General features: G+C 40.8%; 1 protein-coding gene across 1 annotated transcript in view; it reads right to left on the reverse strand.

Moving 5' to 3' along the window:
• The window catches only part of SKAP1 (src kinase associated phosphoprotein 1), a 341,941-nt gene that overhangs the window by 44,165 nt on the left and 277,199 nt on the right, over positions 1-20,577 (reverse strand). The window contains exons 10-11 of the mRNA XM_042476003.1: positions 13,571-13,633; positions 5,779-5,891 (exon numbers count right to left, since the gene is read on the reverse strand). Coding sequence (XP_042331937.1) covers positions 5,779-5,891; positions 13,571-13,633 — 176 coding nt within the window. The remainder of the gene's footprint in view (positions 1-5,778; positions 5,892-13,570; positions 13,634-20,577) is intronic.

The following is a 20,577-nucleotide window of genomic DNA, read 5'->3' on the forward strand; positions in this document are numbered from 1 at the left end:
ATGCATTTGGCAGGGGAAAGAAAGGCAGGCAGGCTTTACTAGACAGTGCACACTATGTTGCATGAAGATCTGTCACAAATGATACCTGTTGGAGCACTAAACTGTACAGTCCTCCCTCTGTTTTCGCCGGGGATCCATTCTGGACTCACCCACCTATCCCCCAGAGAAAACAGAAAATTGCTCATATTTAAGCCCAATTGACTTGAATGGAGGTGTGCCCCCGCTTGGCGTGCAGGCACACACCATGGGCACGTGCCCTATTTTAACCCCCTCTGTTCACCTCCGGTGGGTAGTCAAGGGACACGGATCCCAAGTCTGTGAGAACAGAGCGAGGACGGTATAAACAAACTAGTGATTTAAAACCTAGGCATAAGGCCTTTAAAATAATTATTTTTGAACTGTGAAACATTAAAGGCACCACATCCTATCTGATCTTGGAAGCTAAGCAGGGCAGGATAGAAGGCCACCAATGAATACCAGATGCTTTGGCTATATTTTAGAGGAAGGAACTAGCAAAATATCTGTTGCATATTCCTTGCCTAAGAAAACCCTAAGATCTTCATGGACCATATGTCAACAGGTGACTTGAAGGCACCTACACACATACACAGATAAACATTTTGAAGGCACCTACACACATACACATTTTGAGGGAAACTATAATCTGGAATACACTGAATGGTCTGGAAGAAATGCTAAGAGAAAATCATAACAGTACTGAAGAAGCAATTAATGAAAATATTGGAAATAACATTAAAAAACCCTAAATTCCATGGATGACAGAAGACTAGAAAACTGAAATGTTCCATCTGTTTGTCAGTCACATTTCTAGTCCTTATGGTTGCAAAGATAATACGAGCAATATCTGCTTATGTCTGAGAAAATGAAGAGGGGAGCTATAAATGACCTCTCATGATTGAGGGAAGAAGGGCTTCATTGTTTTGCTTAGCTCCTTGAGCCTTCCTATGTGCAAAGAACAATAAAACTCTCAGAATTAAGCAAAATAAGAGAAATCATGCATGTCTGTATAGTGTATAATATCACAGATTCAGGCTTTTATGACATGATTTTTTTAAAGCACAGAATCCACATGGCATTGTTAGTATTGGTAATATTGCATTAATAACTGGAAAGCCTTGCATATTTGTGAACTATTCCTCATCAGTAATGTCCTTCCCAAATTTTGTTGTTAACTGGCTCATGGTGACCTTGTGGATAAGACATCACCAAAACCACCTGTCCTCCATTGCTTTGCTTTGGTCCTGCAAGCTCAGGCCCATGATCTCCCTGATTGAGTCAATCCATCCAGCATGCGGTCTTCCTCTCTTTCTACTGTCTACCTTTCCTGGCATTATTATCTTTTCTAATGAATTATGCCTTCTCATGGTGTAGTCAAAGTATGACAGCCTCAATTTGATCATCATGGCTTCCAGGGAATGTTCAGGCCTCATCTGTTTTAGGACCCATTTGGTTGTCTTTTTGGGATGTTCAGGTATCCTCAGCACATTTCAAATTAGATGATTTTCTTCTTATTGGCTTTCTTCACTGTCCAACTCACACATCCATACATGATGATGGGGAATACAATGGCTTGGGCAGTTCTAACTCTACTGCATTGTTGTGTATCTTTACTCTTTAGGATCCTGTCTAGTACTTTCATAGCTGCCTTTCCCATTCCTAGTCTTCTTCTGATTTCTTGACTGCAGTTTCCATTCTGATCAATGCTTGATCCAAGATACAAGAACTCTTTAACTATTTCAGTTTCCTCATTGAATTTATGTAGCTCCTCCATAGTCACTATTTTTGTTTTCTTCATATTCAGCATTAAACCTACCTTTGCACTTTCTCCTTTGACTTTCCTTAGTAATTTTTCCAAGTCTGCTAGTAGTATGGTGCCATCCACTTATCTTAGATGGTTGATGTTCCTGTCTTCACTCTTCCTTCTTCTGAATCTAAACATCCTGTTGTATATTTTCTACATACAAGTTGAACAAATAGGGTGATAGAATGCAGTCTTGCTAACCCCTTTGCCAATTGAGAACCATTCTGCTTGTCGATATTCTGTTCTAACAGTAGCCGCTTGTCCTGAGTACAAATTTCTCACCCCGACTTTCAGATGTGGTGGCACTCTCATGTGCACTAGAGCCTGGAAGAAGAGACTCCTCCCTCCATAACTGTCATCTTCCAGCCTATGAGGGAGTTGACCAGGCAGGCCCAGCTCCATCAGAGCTAGCCTGAAGAAGAAGAGCCCTCCCTCCAGTCCATCTGCCTTGGTCCAGGCCTCAGAGGGAGAGAAGATGGCTGGACCTGATCCCCTCCCCCTATCACCATTCCCTTCTCCTTCTGTGTCATGTCTTTTTAGATTGTAAGCCTGAGGGCAGGGAACCGTCTATTATCCCTTCTGTTGTAAGCCGCCCAGATTCCCAGTGATTGGGCAGCATATAAATAAATCCTATTATTATTACTATTATTATTATTATTATTATTATTATTATTATTATTATCCACAGTTTTCCGTGATCTGCGCAGTCAAAAGCTTTGCTATAGTCTATAAATCACATGCTGATTTCTTTTCTTTCCAAATTACCATTCCTATAATCACACCATCTGTAAACCACCAACAAGGCACTTAAGTGAGGGCTACTGGTAACCAGGCATTGGCACTTTACCATTTGTAGCAGCATGTGTTCCTAATGAAAACCTGGAGAACTCTTGGGTTATAAGGCTGCCATGTTGGTTACAGTACTGGCATCCAGTCAGATGACCCTAAGGACCAATGGCAGACCATGAGGCCCTATAATGTCCCAGCTTCACAGCCCATTCCTGACAATTTATCTCTAATGTGAACAGATCACTGAAGTCCTTGCTCTTTCGTCATTGCCATGTATCCTTCCTCTTAGCTGCACACTCAGAGTCTCTGGGTCCTAAAACCAAGTGCCTGGAGCCGAACCCTTGCTTAGACCAATTCATTCATCCATATCTTTAGAAACTGAACAATTTATTCTTCTGCACATTTGAGTCAAAGAAAGCATTTTGTGTCACCATATTCCCTCTTCTTGCACACACACCCTGCCCCTACCTCACACCTGACCAAGCAGCTCAATTACCCTTGCAATTCCTGAGTGATTTACACACATGCTCAGCCTATTACTGAGACCAGCAATACTGTGAAGAAAAAAGAGTTTCCAAAAACAACTTTCCGACTCCAGGTGGGAGATTAGAGGTCAGGATGAAAGAAAAGAAAGAAATCAGAATGAGGATGGTTTAATTCTGTGGTTTTCAAACTTTTATAATTTCTGAGAATGTTTCCACATTCACTTGTGTGTTGTGGGGCCACTGTCTGTGCACAAATAGAATCCCTGCATGTTGCAGAGGTTTCTTGGAAGTGTTTTAGGACAGACACTTGTGTCATTGAAGAGGCTGGCCAGGTTGGTTGGCTAGTTCACTATTTCTCTCTATAAACTGGAATATGCCTTGAAGAAGCCTTCCCAACACACTGGACGTTATCAGACAAGGGAAATTGGAAGTATAATCCAGTGGCGATCTGAACGCAATCATGGGGTTTAACGTTATTGCGTGATAGACTACCACACGCAATTTCGGGCAATGGGAAGTCAGTCCAAACGCAATCATGGGGTTTCATGTTATTGCGTGAGAGGTGATCACACGCAGTTTCGGGCAATGGCAAGCTATTTTCAGGCAATGGGAAGTCAGTTCGAATGCAATTTGAATTCATATAAATTCGCTGAACTAGCGAATTCAAGTGAATGCGTTCTGGCCCTACTTTCTTTTCATTCAAAATTAAGACAAATTCCTCCCGTGTGATAAACTCCATTGTCTTTCATGCTGGATAGCCATTATGTAAGTTGCAGTGCAACACATCTGGAGGGCACCATGTAGGACCTGGATGCAAGCTACAGGAAGAGAGATTCCACCTAAATATTAGGAGGAACTTCCTGACACTAAGAGCTGTTCAACAGTGGAACACACTCCCTCAGAGTGCGGTGGAGTCTCCTTCTTTGGAGGTCTTTAAACAGAGGCTGGATAACCATCTGTTGAGAATATTTTGATAGAAGGTTCCTGCATTGCAGGAGATTGTACTGGATGGCCTTTGTGATCTCTTCCAACTCTATGATTCTATAATCCTGTTCTAGAGCATGTTCTTCTTCCTTGGCATCCCCGGTACACCCATTGATCATATTAAGTCCAAATGAAAGAGTTTTGCCTTTGGAGATTATCACATTGGGGGGAAAAGAGGGAAGAGAGACTAAATTGTGCCATTGCATGGAAGATTTTCCCACGATGTCGCACTTATCCCGGACTTCCTCTGTGAATAACCTGGCATGCTCCTGCAACAAACAATTCATGGGGAACTCCTGTGAATGGTTTCTTAATAGCATAATTGAAGAGCAATTGTGAGAGTGCAGAGGCAACTAGGGATACCCAGAATGCATTGTGGTGAAGGCAATCTGTTCTCATTACCAGGATTAGTTTTGCAGTGGATTTCACTGTTCTTTTGAGGTGGGGGGCACAATTTCATCTAGACTGGATGAAAACAATGCGCTGAAGTAATAAATTTTATTTTGCTGTCTTTATTCTGTGCGGCCGGGGAAAATGATTTGCAGACATGCGCCAAAATGGCACATGCACAAAATAATATAAATAATATAATAATAAAATATTTATTTATATCCCGCCTCTTCATTCCGGTATCTAGGCAGGTAACAACAGATCAATTACAGTGCACTAGCTATTCATTTACAGATGTGTGTGAAATGCAACTGTGATATTAAATGCTAATTGCACAAATGCGCAACTAGTGAAACTATCAAGTGCTATAGCACTAGCATTGCTTTTTATTTACATTGCTGCGATTATTGATGAATTGGATGTGGTGTGATAATCTCCTTTGTTGATTGAGGTAAAAACTTCAAAGAATTAAGTCCCTGTTCAATGAATGCAGCCATGTGCAATCCTATGACAAAGAAAATACTTTAATTCTCTCTCTCTCTCTCTCTCTCTCTCTCTCACACACACACACACACTTTCATTCCTTGTATCCTGCAGCTGCAATGCAGGAATCGTTTAGTACAGTAGTTTTAAACTAAGAAAACACTAACAACATCATGAATACTTTTTCCTTTTCTGCCACAGCAATGGCCTGCCATTGTGTAGTCGCAGCTGCATTCAGGATTTTAAATGCATCATATTTACCTACCCCATAGCAAAGCTAATAAGTGGGTTTGGGATGGACATCATTGTGTGAAAGCAGATTATTGCATTAAAAAATTATTAGAAGAATTGTCAGCAAAACAGTCAAATAAGCACAGGCCACCAGGTGAACAACAACAACAACAACAACTCCAAACTACAGATCCACTTCCCAACAACTTTGAAATATACCCTTAACATTAAGCAAATTTTTTCCCCCTTGAAGAGGAGGAATTCTTGGGCCAAAACAATGCTTGGAAATATAGTAATAAAACTTCATTTCTCATGGTTAATTCAATGAATTTTTCAGTGATTAGCTATTAGCGCCAACAGCACTAATTTTGAGCAACAGTTAGTGTTTCTTGTTACTTTAATTCTTGATTGGTCATTTTTAGAAATTTTTAAAGCTTTTTTAATTGAACAACTTAACTATTTCAAGAATACTCAAAGAATTAAATGACAAAGTAATTTATTTGAACAATTTAATGTTCATACTTTAGTGATAGCACTAAAGCTTGCAAGTTCTGAGCCACAAGCTGTGATGGCAAAATGGCATTTCACACATACCTTGCTGATGATATATATTAAATCTCCGCGCTGGAAGGAGAGCTCATCTGGATGGCCACCACTACAGTCCCATAAACCTTGATAGTAATTTGCGTAACTTCTCATGAATCCTTCTATAACCAAACAGAAACGGGAGGGAGGGACACAGTATATTAGGAAAATACTACATCAGAAGTTCTTAGATTTAGGTTGTCTCCAAGCAACATTCAAGTGATCCACACAATGTTATAAGACAGTTGAGAATATTGATACTTCGACCTGTGATTCATTCCCTCTTTATTATTCTCTCTTCTTCCCAAACCCAGGCAAACTTTCTATTGACCAACAGAACCTCTGTTCTGTCAGGGTTTAATTTCATCTTATTCATCCTCATCCAATTTCAAACCTAATGGCTGATCAAAGAGAAATGCTTACTGTATACCGGCTTACACTGACTTAGGCGCAGTACAGACTGCCTGAAAATGGTGGTCTGCAGGTGCCCATTTTAATTCCAGAGGGATGCCGCAGCCACTAAACAGCATGACGTCCCCCCGAAGTAAAAAGAACCCGGTATTTCTGGGTTCTTCTTGCGGCACCTGGATTATGTTGTGAGTGAGTGTGCCACTGGTGCACTCACGATGTAATGGACACACAGTGATGTGCAGACACTGTGCATCCCTTATGTAAAGATGGTGGTGCCTGTGTGAACGAGACGCCACCATCAGGACGCCTCCATTACATACTAGGGTTTCGGACTGTGTTGTTGGTGGCCGGTCTGGAACCCTAGTATCGCCGCCGCCACGTCCCTTTCGGCCCGTCTGTCTCAGGCCTTCGAGATATTTTACCACTGTTCCAATTATACAAGGAAGTGATGGTGATGGAGAACAATAGGCAGATGTTAGAAGTTACATTTTTGGACAATAACTCCCAGAATCACCCAGCTAGTGGACGTGCTGGCTAAAGGATTCTTGGAATTGTAGTCTAAAATGGAATTCTTCCAAGCACTGAGCAATGCGGATGTATGACTAAAATTATCACTTAGACAAGTGAGGAGTGTCAAGAGTTGCTGGACATTTGGCCCTCCAGGGCAGGTCCCCAAAGTCTGCATTCTTTACGGTTGTTGTTCTGTGCCTTCAAGTCGTTTCCAACTTATAGCAATCCTACCACAGGCTGAATATGACTGGCCCAAGGTCACCCAGTGGGTTTCCATGGCCAAGTGGGAATTTGAAGCCTGGTCTCCAGAGTTGTAGCCTGATGCTGAAACAGCTACACAACATTGGATTAGAAGCCATATTCTTTGGCAAGATTTCCACAGTTCTACAACCAGAATAAAAGGATACAGTTTTGCAGGTAGGTGCTCATTTTGCATAACTGATTTGATTTCTGCTATGCACTGGGAAGAGAACTACAGAACTATACAGACAGTGATGTAGGGTCTGTGGGGTCTGTTAAGTAATGTTAAAAATAAAATCAACCAAATCTAATCTAATTACAAAATATATGGTGGCACTTAGTCTGGACCCCACCTTCCCAAAATCCTGGCTACATCCTTGATACAGAGCAAACCAAGAGCCAAAGCAGATATTGCTGAGTCTCATGGCTGTGCTGCTGAAAGAAGCAGCAGGCGTACTGAACGTGAGGGCATCTCTCCCAAGAGCAGCCCAAAATCTGGCAGTTTCCAGTTGCTAGACATCATTGGCTAGTCTCTCCAAACTTGGCATTTGACAGTAACAATAGATGTACCCTGGGAACAAAAGAAGGTGTGTAACTTTTGGGCATGGGTCCCAAGTGTCAATGCTGATCTCTTCCTGACCCCCAACTCACATTTGGTTCTATAAAGCAGGGACAGGCAGTCGTATCAGCCTTCAAGACATGGCTGAACTTCCAGCACCCCTAGCCAGTATGGCCAATGGTGAAGAATGCTAGAAGTTTCAATTCAGCTACATCTGGGAGGGCCATATTTTGCACAGGTGCAGCTTCTGGATTGATCCTAGTTGGGTCTTTCTAGTCAACCCTCTGCTTTATGCAAAATGCCTTATTTATTTTCCATGTGTAGTTTAATTCACACACCTGTACCCAATTACACCTTCTTGTCTTGAGGAAAAGACAATGGCAAACCTTCTCTGAATAAATGGTGCAAAGAAAGCCCTATGATAGGGACACCATAAGTAAGAATTGACTTGAATGCACTCAACAGCAACCCACCATCATTTTTAAAGTGACTGTGCCACTCTGGAACAGTTTTTAAAAATCTTTTTAAAACAGAAATCTGTTTGGTGAGGGAAGGAAGTTGAAATTGTGTTTGGCACGAGGTCCAGCCAATCAGGATTGTGGATAACTATAGTTAGGAAAGGGGATATAATTTCATTATTTTCAAAAGGGCTAACCGATCCTCTAGCTTCTGGCTTTTAAAAACTGGAGAAGAGATGAACAGCTCTCTCATGAATCCTGACCTGTCAAGAAGATTGTACATACTTCTAAATGTCAGTGAATACACTTCCACAGCAGGGTTACTGCTAAGACGAGGTATGCCTGTCTTCCCTTATTCAGCAGACACTATTCATAAGCTTTCACAGAACTTGGAAATAACACATTAAAGGAATGTCAGCTGTGAAGTTTCTTTTTTGGTTTAGCATAGGAAAAATGACAGTAATAATAAGAAAAAATGATTGAAATGATAATGCTGTTACTTTTTCTTTGCTTTGCTATAGTCATATTCATTCCTAAAACAATTCTGGTGGGGGGATTAGTATATTTTTTTACATGTTTGTATTTAAAAATATTAAAAGAAACTAACTCCCCCAGGGGTATTGTTAATAAATTATTTAAAACTAATAATAGGAAATACTGAGTAGTGAATTGTTGTTTGTTGTGTGCCTTCAAGTCATTTCCAACTTATGGCACCCTAAGGCAAGCCTATCATGGCAAGTTTCTTGGCAAGTTTCTTCAGAAGGGGCTTGACATAGCCATCCCCTGAATCTTGAGAGAGTGTTATTTGCTCATGGTCATCCAGGGGGTTTATATGGCCAAGACAAGAGTCAAACCCTGGTCTCCAGAGTCTTAGTCCAACACTCAAACCAGAGTCTTAGTCCAACACCATGCTAGTTCCAAGCTTCGTTTTCACATTCGATCTCTCATGAGAACTAGAAAACTGCCTCCAAAATTATTTATTTAATTATTTACTTTGTGTATTTATCTCCTTCAGCCCCTCTTCAGCCATAAAGGTTGGCTACACATTGTTAATTTGGCCGTTGTCTGCCGTCAGGTTTACAATCTAATGAAGATATGACACAAAAGGAAAAGGGGATGACAGTGTGGGAATAGATCAAGTCCAGCAGATATTGCAGTTTTTCTCTCCCTCTGAGGCCACAGCAGTGGCATTGGTATGAATGGAGGGCCTTTCATCAGCTTCTGGGTTTAGGAATATCACATGTCTCACAGAATAATGAACTGTGCATCTCAGAATATCAAAATACATGTGTTAGTAATTTATTTTTTTCACAAGGGTGTCATAACGGCCGTTTCTGTAGTAGGATTTCTAGGACTATGTACTGGTGTCTTTGTGAGCAGGATGTGTTGCTCTCTGGTTCACAAGTTAGAGCAAACTAATTGCTACTACTGAAGTCTTAGCTGTGCTACAGGAGGAAAATAAGACAAGGGAGGGGAGATGAATGGACCTGTTTTGATTTGGGGATAAGGGACATCATGATTGGAAAATAAAGTTTGGATTAACATGGCCAGTTTTAGATTACCTAAATATGCAAGGGGCATTTGTAGAAAGAGATAATGAGCAGGGAGAGTGCATATCCTGGCAACAGCACTTGAGAGAAAGTAGGTCTGCTTTTTTGTGAGATATTGAAAAGGGAACAAGGGCTGATATGCAAAACTGGAAAGAGAGAGCAAAGGAGCTCATGTAGAAAATTAAAAATTTGCTCAGGGCTCAAAAGTTGTGATCTAAAAAAAGCTTCAAGCATGGGATTCATCACTAGGCAACCATAAATGGGCAGATTCAGGAGTCACACCAGTTTTCCTCCCTTCTGTTTTGATTTTTAATTTTCCTACCCCTAGCTGCTGCTCAAATCTGTCTATGTGCTGAACAACTTGTAATTATTTGAAGCATTGCCCGGGAGGCTGTAGTTGGTTCCCTGTTCCCAGTTCTTATGTAATGTGGAACTACAAGAGCAGCCTGTATACAAACTTTACACAGCTTTTTATCTCAACATGAGCATTGTGCTATTTCAAATCTTATCTCCGCATCAGAGGAGTGAAGCACCACCCCCTACAAGATGCCCCACACTGTTTCCAAAATTTTCCTTTGTTGCTCAAAGTGTCATATCCCCTTTCGATTAGTGCCAGTACAGCCATCAGTAAAGGAACTCGTAGGTGTAACTCTAAATAAATGAGGAGATCACAATTTGAATGGTTGGGAGCTCATTTTGGGAGTGCAGAGGTGGGTAAATTACATTTCCTTATTCAGGCTGTGAATGCAACTCTGTGCTGAAGGAACTAGAAGCCAGGAGCCTATTTTAGACTCATACTTTTCCAACAATATAACTGGAAATTAATCTTGCTTTCACACTAAGCTCCTTTAGAACTGTGAGGCATTAATTAATTCCTGTACAAACAGCTTCTGCAACCTTAATTGAAAGCTCCCTCCTAGCAGCTTTTTCTCTAATTGCTTTTTCTTCCGGGCAACCAGAGAATCAACAGAGGACTGAGACCTCTTTCACTTGAACAACCACTTTAACTACCATAGCTACATCCTGTGGAATCCTGGGAACTGTAATTTGGTGAGGCACTAGAGCACTCTGGAAGATAATTCTGAGTATCTCACAAAACTACAAATCCCAGGATTCTGTAGGATGGTGTCATGGAAGTATCAGAGTGCTACACCTGAACAGTGTGAAAGGGGCCATAATCACTCCGTTTCTGTTCACACAAGACACCCTTTTAGTTCCTGTTCCACAAGAGACTTAAACATGCCTAGGATGAAAGTTGGGGCCCAGATGTGTTTACAAAACTGCTGTGACAAGGAACCTAACTTTATCAGGGTTCTGGCTCATGGGAGCTTTGTAACCACATTTAGTTCTCCGTTGTCACACATCCCACTTACATGCACATTCACACCCCATCCTGAGTGCTAAACCCCATGCAAACACACAAACTGACTTAAGAAGGGAGATTAACTATTGATTTCCATTCATCTATTTGCTTCACTTTTTTAAAATGGTGGAATAGCACTATTTTGCAATATAAAAACTGAATAATGATCAATAATTAAAGCCTCCCCTTGTGGAGAAGAAGAACCAACAAATTAAGGACCAATTAAAGAGCAGTAATCCTGCTGAGGAAGCAATCAGAGACAGAAGATGCAAGGAGGAAGCTTCTAATTAAAGGCAATAGTACTTTGCCAGTCCACACTAGACAGGTTGGCATTGCAACTGCATTTTAAGAGGGGGAGAAATGTTACAACGCAAGTTTGCGGGGAGGGAATAGTAAAGAAAAGAACAGGTTTGTAATGTGTTATTGGGACTCTTCAATAAAATGAAGCAAATAAGAAGGATGGCAATTCTAGACTAAGCAGCTATTGTGGAAGCAACTGAAGAGTAAAGGCTGGTTGAACTGAAGGTAAGAACTTCTCTCAAGATTCTTTTTGGGTGTTGTATCTAACAGGAGCTTCAGTGTTCCCCAAACTGTTGGTTTCTGTAAAATGATTAGTGATCTAGTTAAAGGATACACACCCACCCCAAATTTGTGGCACAATGTTCCCTAATACATTTCTGTTGCTTTGCCATTTAAAAGAAAATGTAAGACTTGCTAAACTTCAGCAGCTAAACAATTAAAATCTACATCATGAACTAACCATGGTTAGGAGAGTGTTGGAGAGATAAAAAAAGAAAGAAAAATCATTATAACAATTTGCTTGTGTAGTGTCCCTTCTTTCATTTAAGACAACATAAAGCAATAATAAAATGATATTAGAAAACATTAAAATAATTTTAATAGTGATGGTAGTGGGGGAAAAAGAGTGGGGAAGGAACCCCAAGCTTATATAAGTGAATCCATCAGTGCAAGGTTTATTTTAAGAAGGATCTGTGTTTGAAGAACTATTTGCAGTGGTGACGTTTGGCCGCAGAACATAACAAAGCAGTCATACAAAGCAAACCAAGTCTGAGAGTATGAAAAGTACCATGTGAAGTTACATTTCTTTCCAACAGAATAAACCACACCCCACCTCCATATGTCTCAGAATAGGGCACGCATCCTCTTGTTCATAGAGGGTACCTTTTCTTATATCCTTTTGGCAGATTTGAGACACAGGGCCTAAACAGACAGGCCAAAATAAAGCTGCTTTGGGCCACTTAGGAAGTTTGCTGTTTGAATGATGCAAGTGTCTTAAGAGGCCATAAGCCACACTAAAGCCACGCTCCAGTCCTAAGGACATGGCATGGCTTCTGGCCTCTTAAGATGCATGTGTCATTTAAACAGCATACCTCCAAAGTGACCCGAAGCAGCTTTATTTTGTCCTGTCTGTTCAGGCCCACAGTATCTGTTTTGGTATATATTAAGCCCAGCAATGGTGTGTCCCCACAAAGTCTTGTCCAATGTCTTGGTACAGATATAGAAACTAAAATGATCTCTTCAGCCCCCACAAAGAGGATGGGGGTAGAAATACCATCTCCATGGCCTCGATTAACCACTTCATTTGTATGCTGCTGTTTCCTGTGCCGTGAGTATACAACGACACTCAGAACTGCAGGAAGCTCAAAGCAGCTCCACCTAAGTGCTTCTTTCCTGAACAACTAGGTCTATAAGTTTTGGCATGGAGAAAAGCAGGTGGGAGGGTGGGGAGAGGGAAGGAGGAGAGAGGATAGGTGGGGACTGGTCTGGTCCAGGAAACAGGCTTTCCGTTCAGCTCCTAGATGGATTGAATTCTGAAGGAAAAGGCAAGGGTGGAGATGAAGGCTCCCACCCCAGGCACACTGGAAGGGCAGGGTCCCTGTGAGCAGTGACTGAAAAGGCAACAGACCTTCCTTGCTGTCTTTTCCGTTTGGCACAGCTGTGACTCGTCTTCCACCCTATTGCTACTTTTGCAATGGTTAAGCATCCAACTCCAACTTTCCCTGCCCCTTCACTTTTCTTTTCTTGAGCACTTTGTCGTTTGCTTTTCTCACTCCCTGGTTGCTCTTTCCTCTCCCTACACTTCTGTTGCCTGAATTTTATGGGCCTGGCTCTTTCTCAAAGTCTTTTCAATACTTTCAAATCCAGAAAACATATCAAGGGGTAGCCATGTTGGCCATACAGCAAAATAACATCCTCAATCCACAAAAGGACTTTGTCTCCCAGCCAGAGCCCACATGGCCAAAGAGAGAAGTAGCCTCTGCCTGCACTGATATTCCTCCCGACTCTCTTAGCTGACAACAACAAAAGCAACATCTTGACAAAATGTAGGCCTGTGACTTAAAAACTGTCTTTTTTCTCCTTATCCTGTATGATTTTAACACCTTTACCAATTTGCTTGATAAAGAAGCCAGTGGAGTCTTGAATGCTTGCATGAAATATTTTGTGCATTTTTGGTTGGCCCAATAAAGGCATAGCTGTTTTCTGGATTGTGGATGTGGAAGATACCACTTTCCCCCCATGTTTTCAGTTCTACAACATGCTGATTTCCTGTGCTAAAATTAAAGAAAATGAAAGAAATCCTCCATCTATTCAGGTAACTTAATTTGCTGTGATGGTCAGGGAAAAGTGTCACCCCTAAATTTTGTTTAATCTAACATGATGGTAAATGCACTGTGTGCAGATCACTTACCTATCCTCTCTGTATTTTTGGCATCATCTTCATCAAAAGGAGGTGGGAAGTCAAGATCCTCATCTAAAGTGAAATAAGAAACAAAATAAATCTGATAAATCGAGCTAGTCAATCATACCACATTATGATCAGGATTTCAGAGGCAAGAGAAGTCTCAGAACTGTCACAAATAAAAATACAAATATCTGGGTCTACGAATCTGAATTGAAAATAATGTAAGAAATTATTTAAATTTAAATAAATTTAAGAAATATTAAAGTAAATCATGCCATAGTTGCCCACTCCCATAGCTCCAAACTCATTTGGTCTCTCATTAAATAATATCAGGGCGTAATACGAACTGGAGCTCTGTCTGGGAATTTACAAAAAGATGCTATGAATACCTTCCCCCTTCTACTATACTATAGCACTTTTTGGAGTCAGACCTGGGGTGTTTGAAGCTTCTTGGGAAATGATTAACAAATGTTTCCAGGCACTGCCATTACTTCTCTCCATAATTTGTTAGCAAATCTTCCATTGCTGCTCACTGTTCCATCTTATATGGTCATGAGCTTTTTATGTATATTCTCATGCACACGCAAAGAGTTTGTCTTCATTTTAGATATAAATATGGGTGTGCAGGATTTTAAAAAATCCTACAGCTACAGCAATGATGATGGATAGAGCAGAAGTGGACACTGCAAGACAGATGTGGGGAATGCTTGACCTTCCAGATGTGGCTGGACAGGAGTTCCCAGCAGTACTAGCCAACACAGCCAATGTTTGAGGGATGGAGTTGCAGCTCAACAACATCTGGAGGACCCCACATTCCCCATCACTGGTGTATGGAGACAGCAATGTCGGGGGCAAGAAGAACCTCTATCCAGTTCTAAAGCCAAAATTGAACTATGTGATGAGGTGACATGACCATGCCACTCTGCACCTTAAAGGTGCCAGAAGGTTTCTACTGACATCATATCAGAAACAGTCCTTTCTCCTCAATTTTAATCCTCAAACAGCACATGCATTACCTCCAGATCAAAGAGTTTGCCTCCTCCCAGATGCTTTACAGAGATTCTCTACTTCACAGAGACACCACCGTATGTATGTGGTCAAACATTTGTTCCTTTGTAAAGGATTTAAAAAACAAAAAACAAAAATCTCCTATATCAGGGAGAGGAAATGTCTGGCCCTGCAGATGTTGTTGGATTATAACTCACACCATCCTTCACTTCTGACTATGCTGGTTAGTGCTTTCACAATCTCTATCCATGCCTTACATAATGTTTGATATTTCTCAGCCCTCTCCCCTGTTCCTGGAAGCTTATCTCAGCTTCAGGGTAAAGAGATTTCTATCAAGGAAGGCATGGAAGAAAAAGGTTAAACCTGACCAGGCTGTCTTCCCACACTGCCATAGTAGATGAGGGCTACTAATAAGTATCCACTAAACAACAGGAGATGCCAGTTATAGATCTCTGGCTAGTGAGGCCCTTGATGAATTTATACTTCTTAATGTGCTTATGTAAACAGAGGTTAAAATGACTGAGAAGCCTGCAACATATTAGAGGTATTTTGTAATGCTGCAAAATTCTCATTTTAGATATAATGGGAAGCACGTCAGTAAAGACACTGACATGTGTAAATGGTAAAATACAGTATATACATCTGTATACATTTTGCCTGATCCACATGCCCAAGAAATTGTGATCAGGCAATTTTTTTTGGGAGCTATATCTATCTATATCTATTTATAGCTATATCACCAACACCTATGAGATCACCACATAAAAGACTCTTTAGACTATATCGAGGCCCATCTGTGTTTCCTTGCTTATAGATCTTTTGCAACATTTGAAGTGGTCCTAAAGTTGCATATACATTCCTCTTGTTCTTCACCACTTCACACACTCTCAATGAAGACAGCGATGATTCTGATGTGGCCAACATGCAAAGAAGTTTTTGCAATGGTTTCAAAGAACTAATATATCACAGTGGTTAACAGACTGGATTGTGAATCAGGCTTATTTTGGTTGCATTTTTTCTCGCCTATGAACTCATTAGGGCTGGAGACAAGACAATACTTTTTAGGAAACCTGAAAGTGCTTTGACAGCAATTTCAATTTTTATGGTGTATGAACCTCTTAACCCTGGTAAAGAAGCCATATGCATTTTGAATTAAAAAAACAAAAGCAAAAAGTCTGCTGTCCCATGTCCACACTGTCACCAGCACAACTTCCCTGCAGTTATTCATGGATTTTTTTGGTACAGTGAAGGAGGGGCATATTAATTTTAAACCTTTCTTTCTTTCTTTCTTTCTTTCTTTCTTTCTGACATTTCTTTATTGCTTCTTGACCCACCAGGGTTCCCAAGGTGATCTCATCACATGTCTTATATAAATTAATGCATATACACATGGTATAGGTCACCGGATGCACATAGGGACAGTGCAGACAGAAAGCTGATTTAGCATTTGACTTGCCAGACTGAATGTGGGCAGACAGGGTAAGTCATGAAGCTGGATTTACTTTGTAGATGATGACCCCACTGTGATTATTATTATGAGTGATTTCTCTTCACTTTCACCTTCCTTCATCTCTTAAGACTCTGTCCCTATTGTTAATATAATTATTTATCTCCCTTACCAGATTATTGTAAGGAGTGACCAAGATAATGTATGTGAAACACTCTGAATCATCTAAAGCGCTATATAGATATTGCTGTTGCAGATGATGAACTTATTAAATGTCTAATATTTGCTAAGCTATTTACAGAGATTTTTGAAAAACGAGTCTCTGATGATAGGCTTGCAATCCAACAAAATGATACAAAAGAGAGAAAAAAAAGAGGTGTGGAGGGAATTAAAAAACATGGAAATTTAGGTACAAATTCAGGAAGTTATATAATTGAACTTATACTGATAAACCAGAAGTGGATAGTTCAGGGAGGAGCAAAATGGCAGCTGCACACATCCAAGTTGAAGGAGCAGGCCCTGCTGTCCTATCTCTCTTTCTACATAGATAATAATGTTGTATTATCATTTCCACTACCACTAAACACACAACTTGAGGGGTGATGGGATCAGCTGTTGCTACTGTCAAAAACTCACTACTGACTATTCAGCATACTTACATAGTGGCATTAACATTCCACATGGCTCGGTTTGGCTGGATGGATTTAAGTACTCACATCATTGCAATACCTCCTGACCACATGACCCTGGGTACATACAAGCAATTTGGAGAACCCAATTGGGAAAGTCCTTTACCCCCTGCCACTTGTAGACTACATATTCAGTAGCAACCCTTTGTGTAGTGACATTATAAACAACCCTCGCTCCCTTTTCTGTCTGGCAACAACCTATATACCAAGGCTTAACATATAGAAAAGGAAGGGGAAATGGGTTATCACCTGCTAGCAGAGGGAGGTAATATTTTAAAACATGGCCCATAAACCTATCAATTGTTATTTAAGGCAGTAATAGCAATCACTTGTTATAGCATCGTAAATTTACATGGCACTTTATAAGCATAACACAAGCGGGAAAGCTTCCTTAGCTTTGACAAGTATCTCCGGTCTCACTAAAGAGAAGACAATGAATGAAACACACTGTCAGGAGATGATGGAGGCCATGGGAAGAGGAAAAGGGAGGGAGAGGCGGACGGGTGGGCGGAAGGACAGACTTAACAGAAGGGGAGAAAGGAATCCAGAAGGAAGCCAGGGTTAAGAGACTAAGAGAAAATAGGCTGAATACACACAGCCATTGATGAAATGGTAACACTGGGTACATATACATGATAGCCATGGTGGTGTAATGGTTTGAGCATTGGACTCTGGGAGACTAGGGTTCAAATCCCTGCTCAGCCATGGAAACCAACTGGCTGACTTTGGGCAAGTCACACTTATTCAGCCTCAGAAGAAGGAAAAGGCAATCCCACCCCCAGACAAATTTTGCCAAGAAGACACCAATATAGGTTCACCTTAGGGGTGCCATAAGTTGGAAATGACTTCCAGACATAACAACAACATCAACATGGACATACTTAGTAAACTGGACATCTGTACCAGTTTACCTAAACTGCAAAGAATAATTTTTACCATTCTTTCTCCTCCCCAGATCGCTGATGAAGTGCAAACACATAATTAAAAGTTCTCTCCATTAAAAGACACTGTGATAATTCATTACTTGATAAACGGAGATTTAGTGAAATTGTGTTGGCAAGAAGAGGTGGCTTCAACCAAACAGTAATTGTTGGGCTATTGGGTTCATCATCATTATTTAACTTGATGCTTTGACCTCAGCAGGAGGTAACTGGTGGTGTCTATTATCAGGCTTCTGAAAATGGACGTATGGTTCCATTTGTCTACCACAGCCACTTATAATCATGGAGTCACTCATTCTGGTGGCTGTAATAGTATACTATGGCTAGGAGTTTCTTAGCTAAGTTTTCAGAATGTCTATATCCTGCTTATACTTGTGCTTACCTTAAAAGCATCCCTGTGTTTTTAAAGGAAAAATAACATAATTACCTAGAAATAGCAATAGCAAGTACATTTCTATCTCGCTTATCAGTGAACTAGCACTCCCTAAGTGGTTTGCAGTGTGTAAGCCAATTGTCCCCAACAAGCTGGGTACTTATTTTACCAACCTACGAAAGGATGAAAGGCTGAGTGGACCTTGGAGCTCTTCTCTAGGTTCCAATTTACAACATTGTGGCTACAATACCATCATTTAACTGCTCACCACAGCTCCTTACAGAAACCTACAGAAATATGGAGGAAGACAATGAACTCCAATGCTGGTGAGAAGAAATCTCTTCCTAGTTCCAAAAATTGTGACTAGTTAGATGAAGAAAGAATCTTTTCCCCAAAAGTTTTAATTAGAGTGGTCTCCCATGCAATGTTTTATTACTAAGTTCTGGCTGTTAACAGGATTCAGCTAGGATTCAACCCCCATCTCTTGATTTAAACACATATGGGAACGACTTAAGGCTTAAACTCGGTGCTATGTGAAATACATAGTACATAGCTGTGCCTCATTTTCTTTCTTATTCCCATAAGTAAGTGAGTGAGTGAGGCTTAACTGTTTCCTTCTATCCATTCTCCCTTAAGTTTGCTGGCTGAGTGTGAATTTAGAACTACATTAATAAAAAAAATCACACTTATCACACTTTATGCCTCTCCTGTTGTTGCATTGCATTTCAATTGTTGGTGAAGAGCACCTTTTCAATGACATCCCTCCCCACAATGAAAAGGTGTGCTCCACCACCTAGTGAAATGACACAATGTCGTCTGATAAGTACACACCAAAAATGCTATTATCCTACTGTAATTCTGATTTATTAATCTTATGTTATAAATGCCTAAGTCTTCCATATCTAGGTGCAGTGGTCTCAAACTGGCTCAATCAAACTCCAGGTACTTACTTGGGAGTGAGAAACAAAATGAGATGCAGCTGCATGCTATGTATTTAATGCAGTACTTCATTAAGCCCTAAAACTAGAGGTCATTCCAGATTGGCAGATTTTACTCCTATCCAGTCATTGGTGCATCTGCTGGAAGTGCAGCTGACTCTTGACATGGAGGTGAGGCATAATGCTTCTCTGAGTTTACTTTGTACACACTTAATGGGGAGAGGTCAGATATTTTAATAGTTAAGTTTTAAAAGATTTTTTAAAAAACTGCTAAAATGTTGATGAGGCATAGTAAGCACAGATATATGAATTTTTTGAATTAAGCAAATCTAGCAACAATGTGTTTGTTCTACATACTTTCTTTGACTTTGGTTAGTCCCAGGGAGAAGTAAAGGAAAACTATGTACTCTGATTAAATGACTTCCATTCAGATAGCATTTGAAAATTTTACCAGGCCTTATGAGTCTTTTTGCTGTCTTAAGAGCTAACAGCTTGCTTTAAAAATGCAAATAAAACACAGTCCACATTCAGCACTGAGCTCTCATTTTCAGTGAACAAAACTGATTTGTGACAGGTGGTTAGATGCAAGACCAGTCAGCCACAGGGACTTTTCCCCCTGAGGTCGTATGATAAGTGCAAAGCACACTGGACAACCTGCCATGCTACACTTTCTGGTAGCCAAAGCTTTTCTCCACCACCACTTTGTCTAGGACACAGCTGTCTCCTATGCCTCATTCAAATCAATGCAAACCTAGTCAGGGTCAACCTTCTGTGAATTCAGAATTGGATCTGAAGTTGGAGGGTCACAGAAACTGCTCCCTCTTCCCTGCTCCACCCTCACTGTTAGACGGGAAAGTGGCACCGAAGATCTTTTCTAAATAAATCAGGCTTGATTGTAAACCCAGGCCAATGACAAGATGCAACCTCATTAGCATTGATTTTAAAATAAATTATTGAAAAAGCTTCCCCCACATCACTCCGCTGCTCTGTAGATCTGTGCAGGAGAACTGTAAATGTTATCTTCTTGCAAAGATTAAAAAAGAAAAAAAGGAAAAGGGGGGAAAAAGCAGGAGAGGAGGATGAGGGGGAGTAGAGAAAGCAACAATAATGGAACAATCAAGAATAGATTAATATCCTTTCAGGAAACACTATGGGAACAAAAAGGGAGAGGAAATGGAACACACAGGGATGCTCTTCCTTCACCAAATACTGGGACATTTAGGGAAGTCTTTGCAGCCCTAGCTGCTGTTCAGGGTCAGCCTTAGACTGTGCTGACTGAGACAAAAAGGTTGCTGTTGCTGCCCCTCTTCCTACCCACACATTCCCACCTAGCTGGCTTTTTCCACCAGTAGCAGAGGAAGGAAGCATTTCTGAGATGTCACCGGCCATGTGCATTATGTTCTATGGGCATGACAGTTTCCTTGGCATAGCTGATATTCCTAGAGATCTTCCTGGATCTGGGTTGGGAATGAAATGGGGTTGTATTATTCCCCACTGCGGCATCAACCCATTAATCTTCAAAGGTACTTCTGCATTAAAAGAAGCTGTGAGGAAGGCCCTGCATTTTTGGCAACCAAGTAGTGCTTCCTGGAGTACTCACTGGCTCCTAAACTAGAT

The sequence above is a fragment of the Sceloporus undulatus genome, chromosome 6 (genome assembly GCF_019175285.1).
Source record: "Sceloporus undulatus isolate JIND9_A2432 ecotype Alabama chromosome 6, SceUnd_v1.1, whole genome shotgun sequence".
Lineage (NCBI taxonomy): Eukaryota > Metazoa > Chordata > Lepidosauria > Squamata > Phrynosomatidae > Sceloporus > Sceloporus undulatus.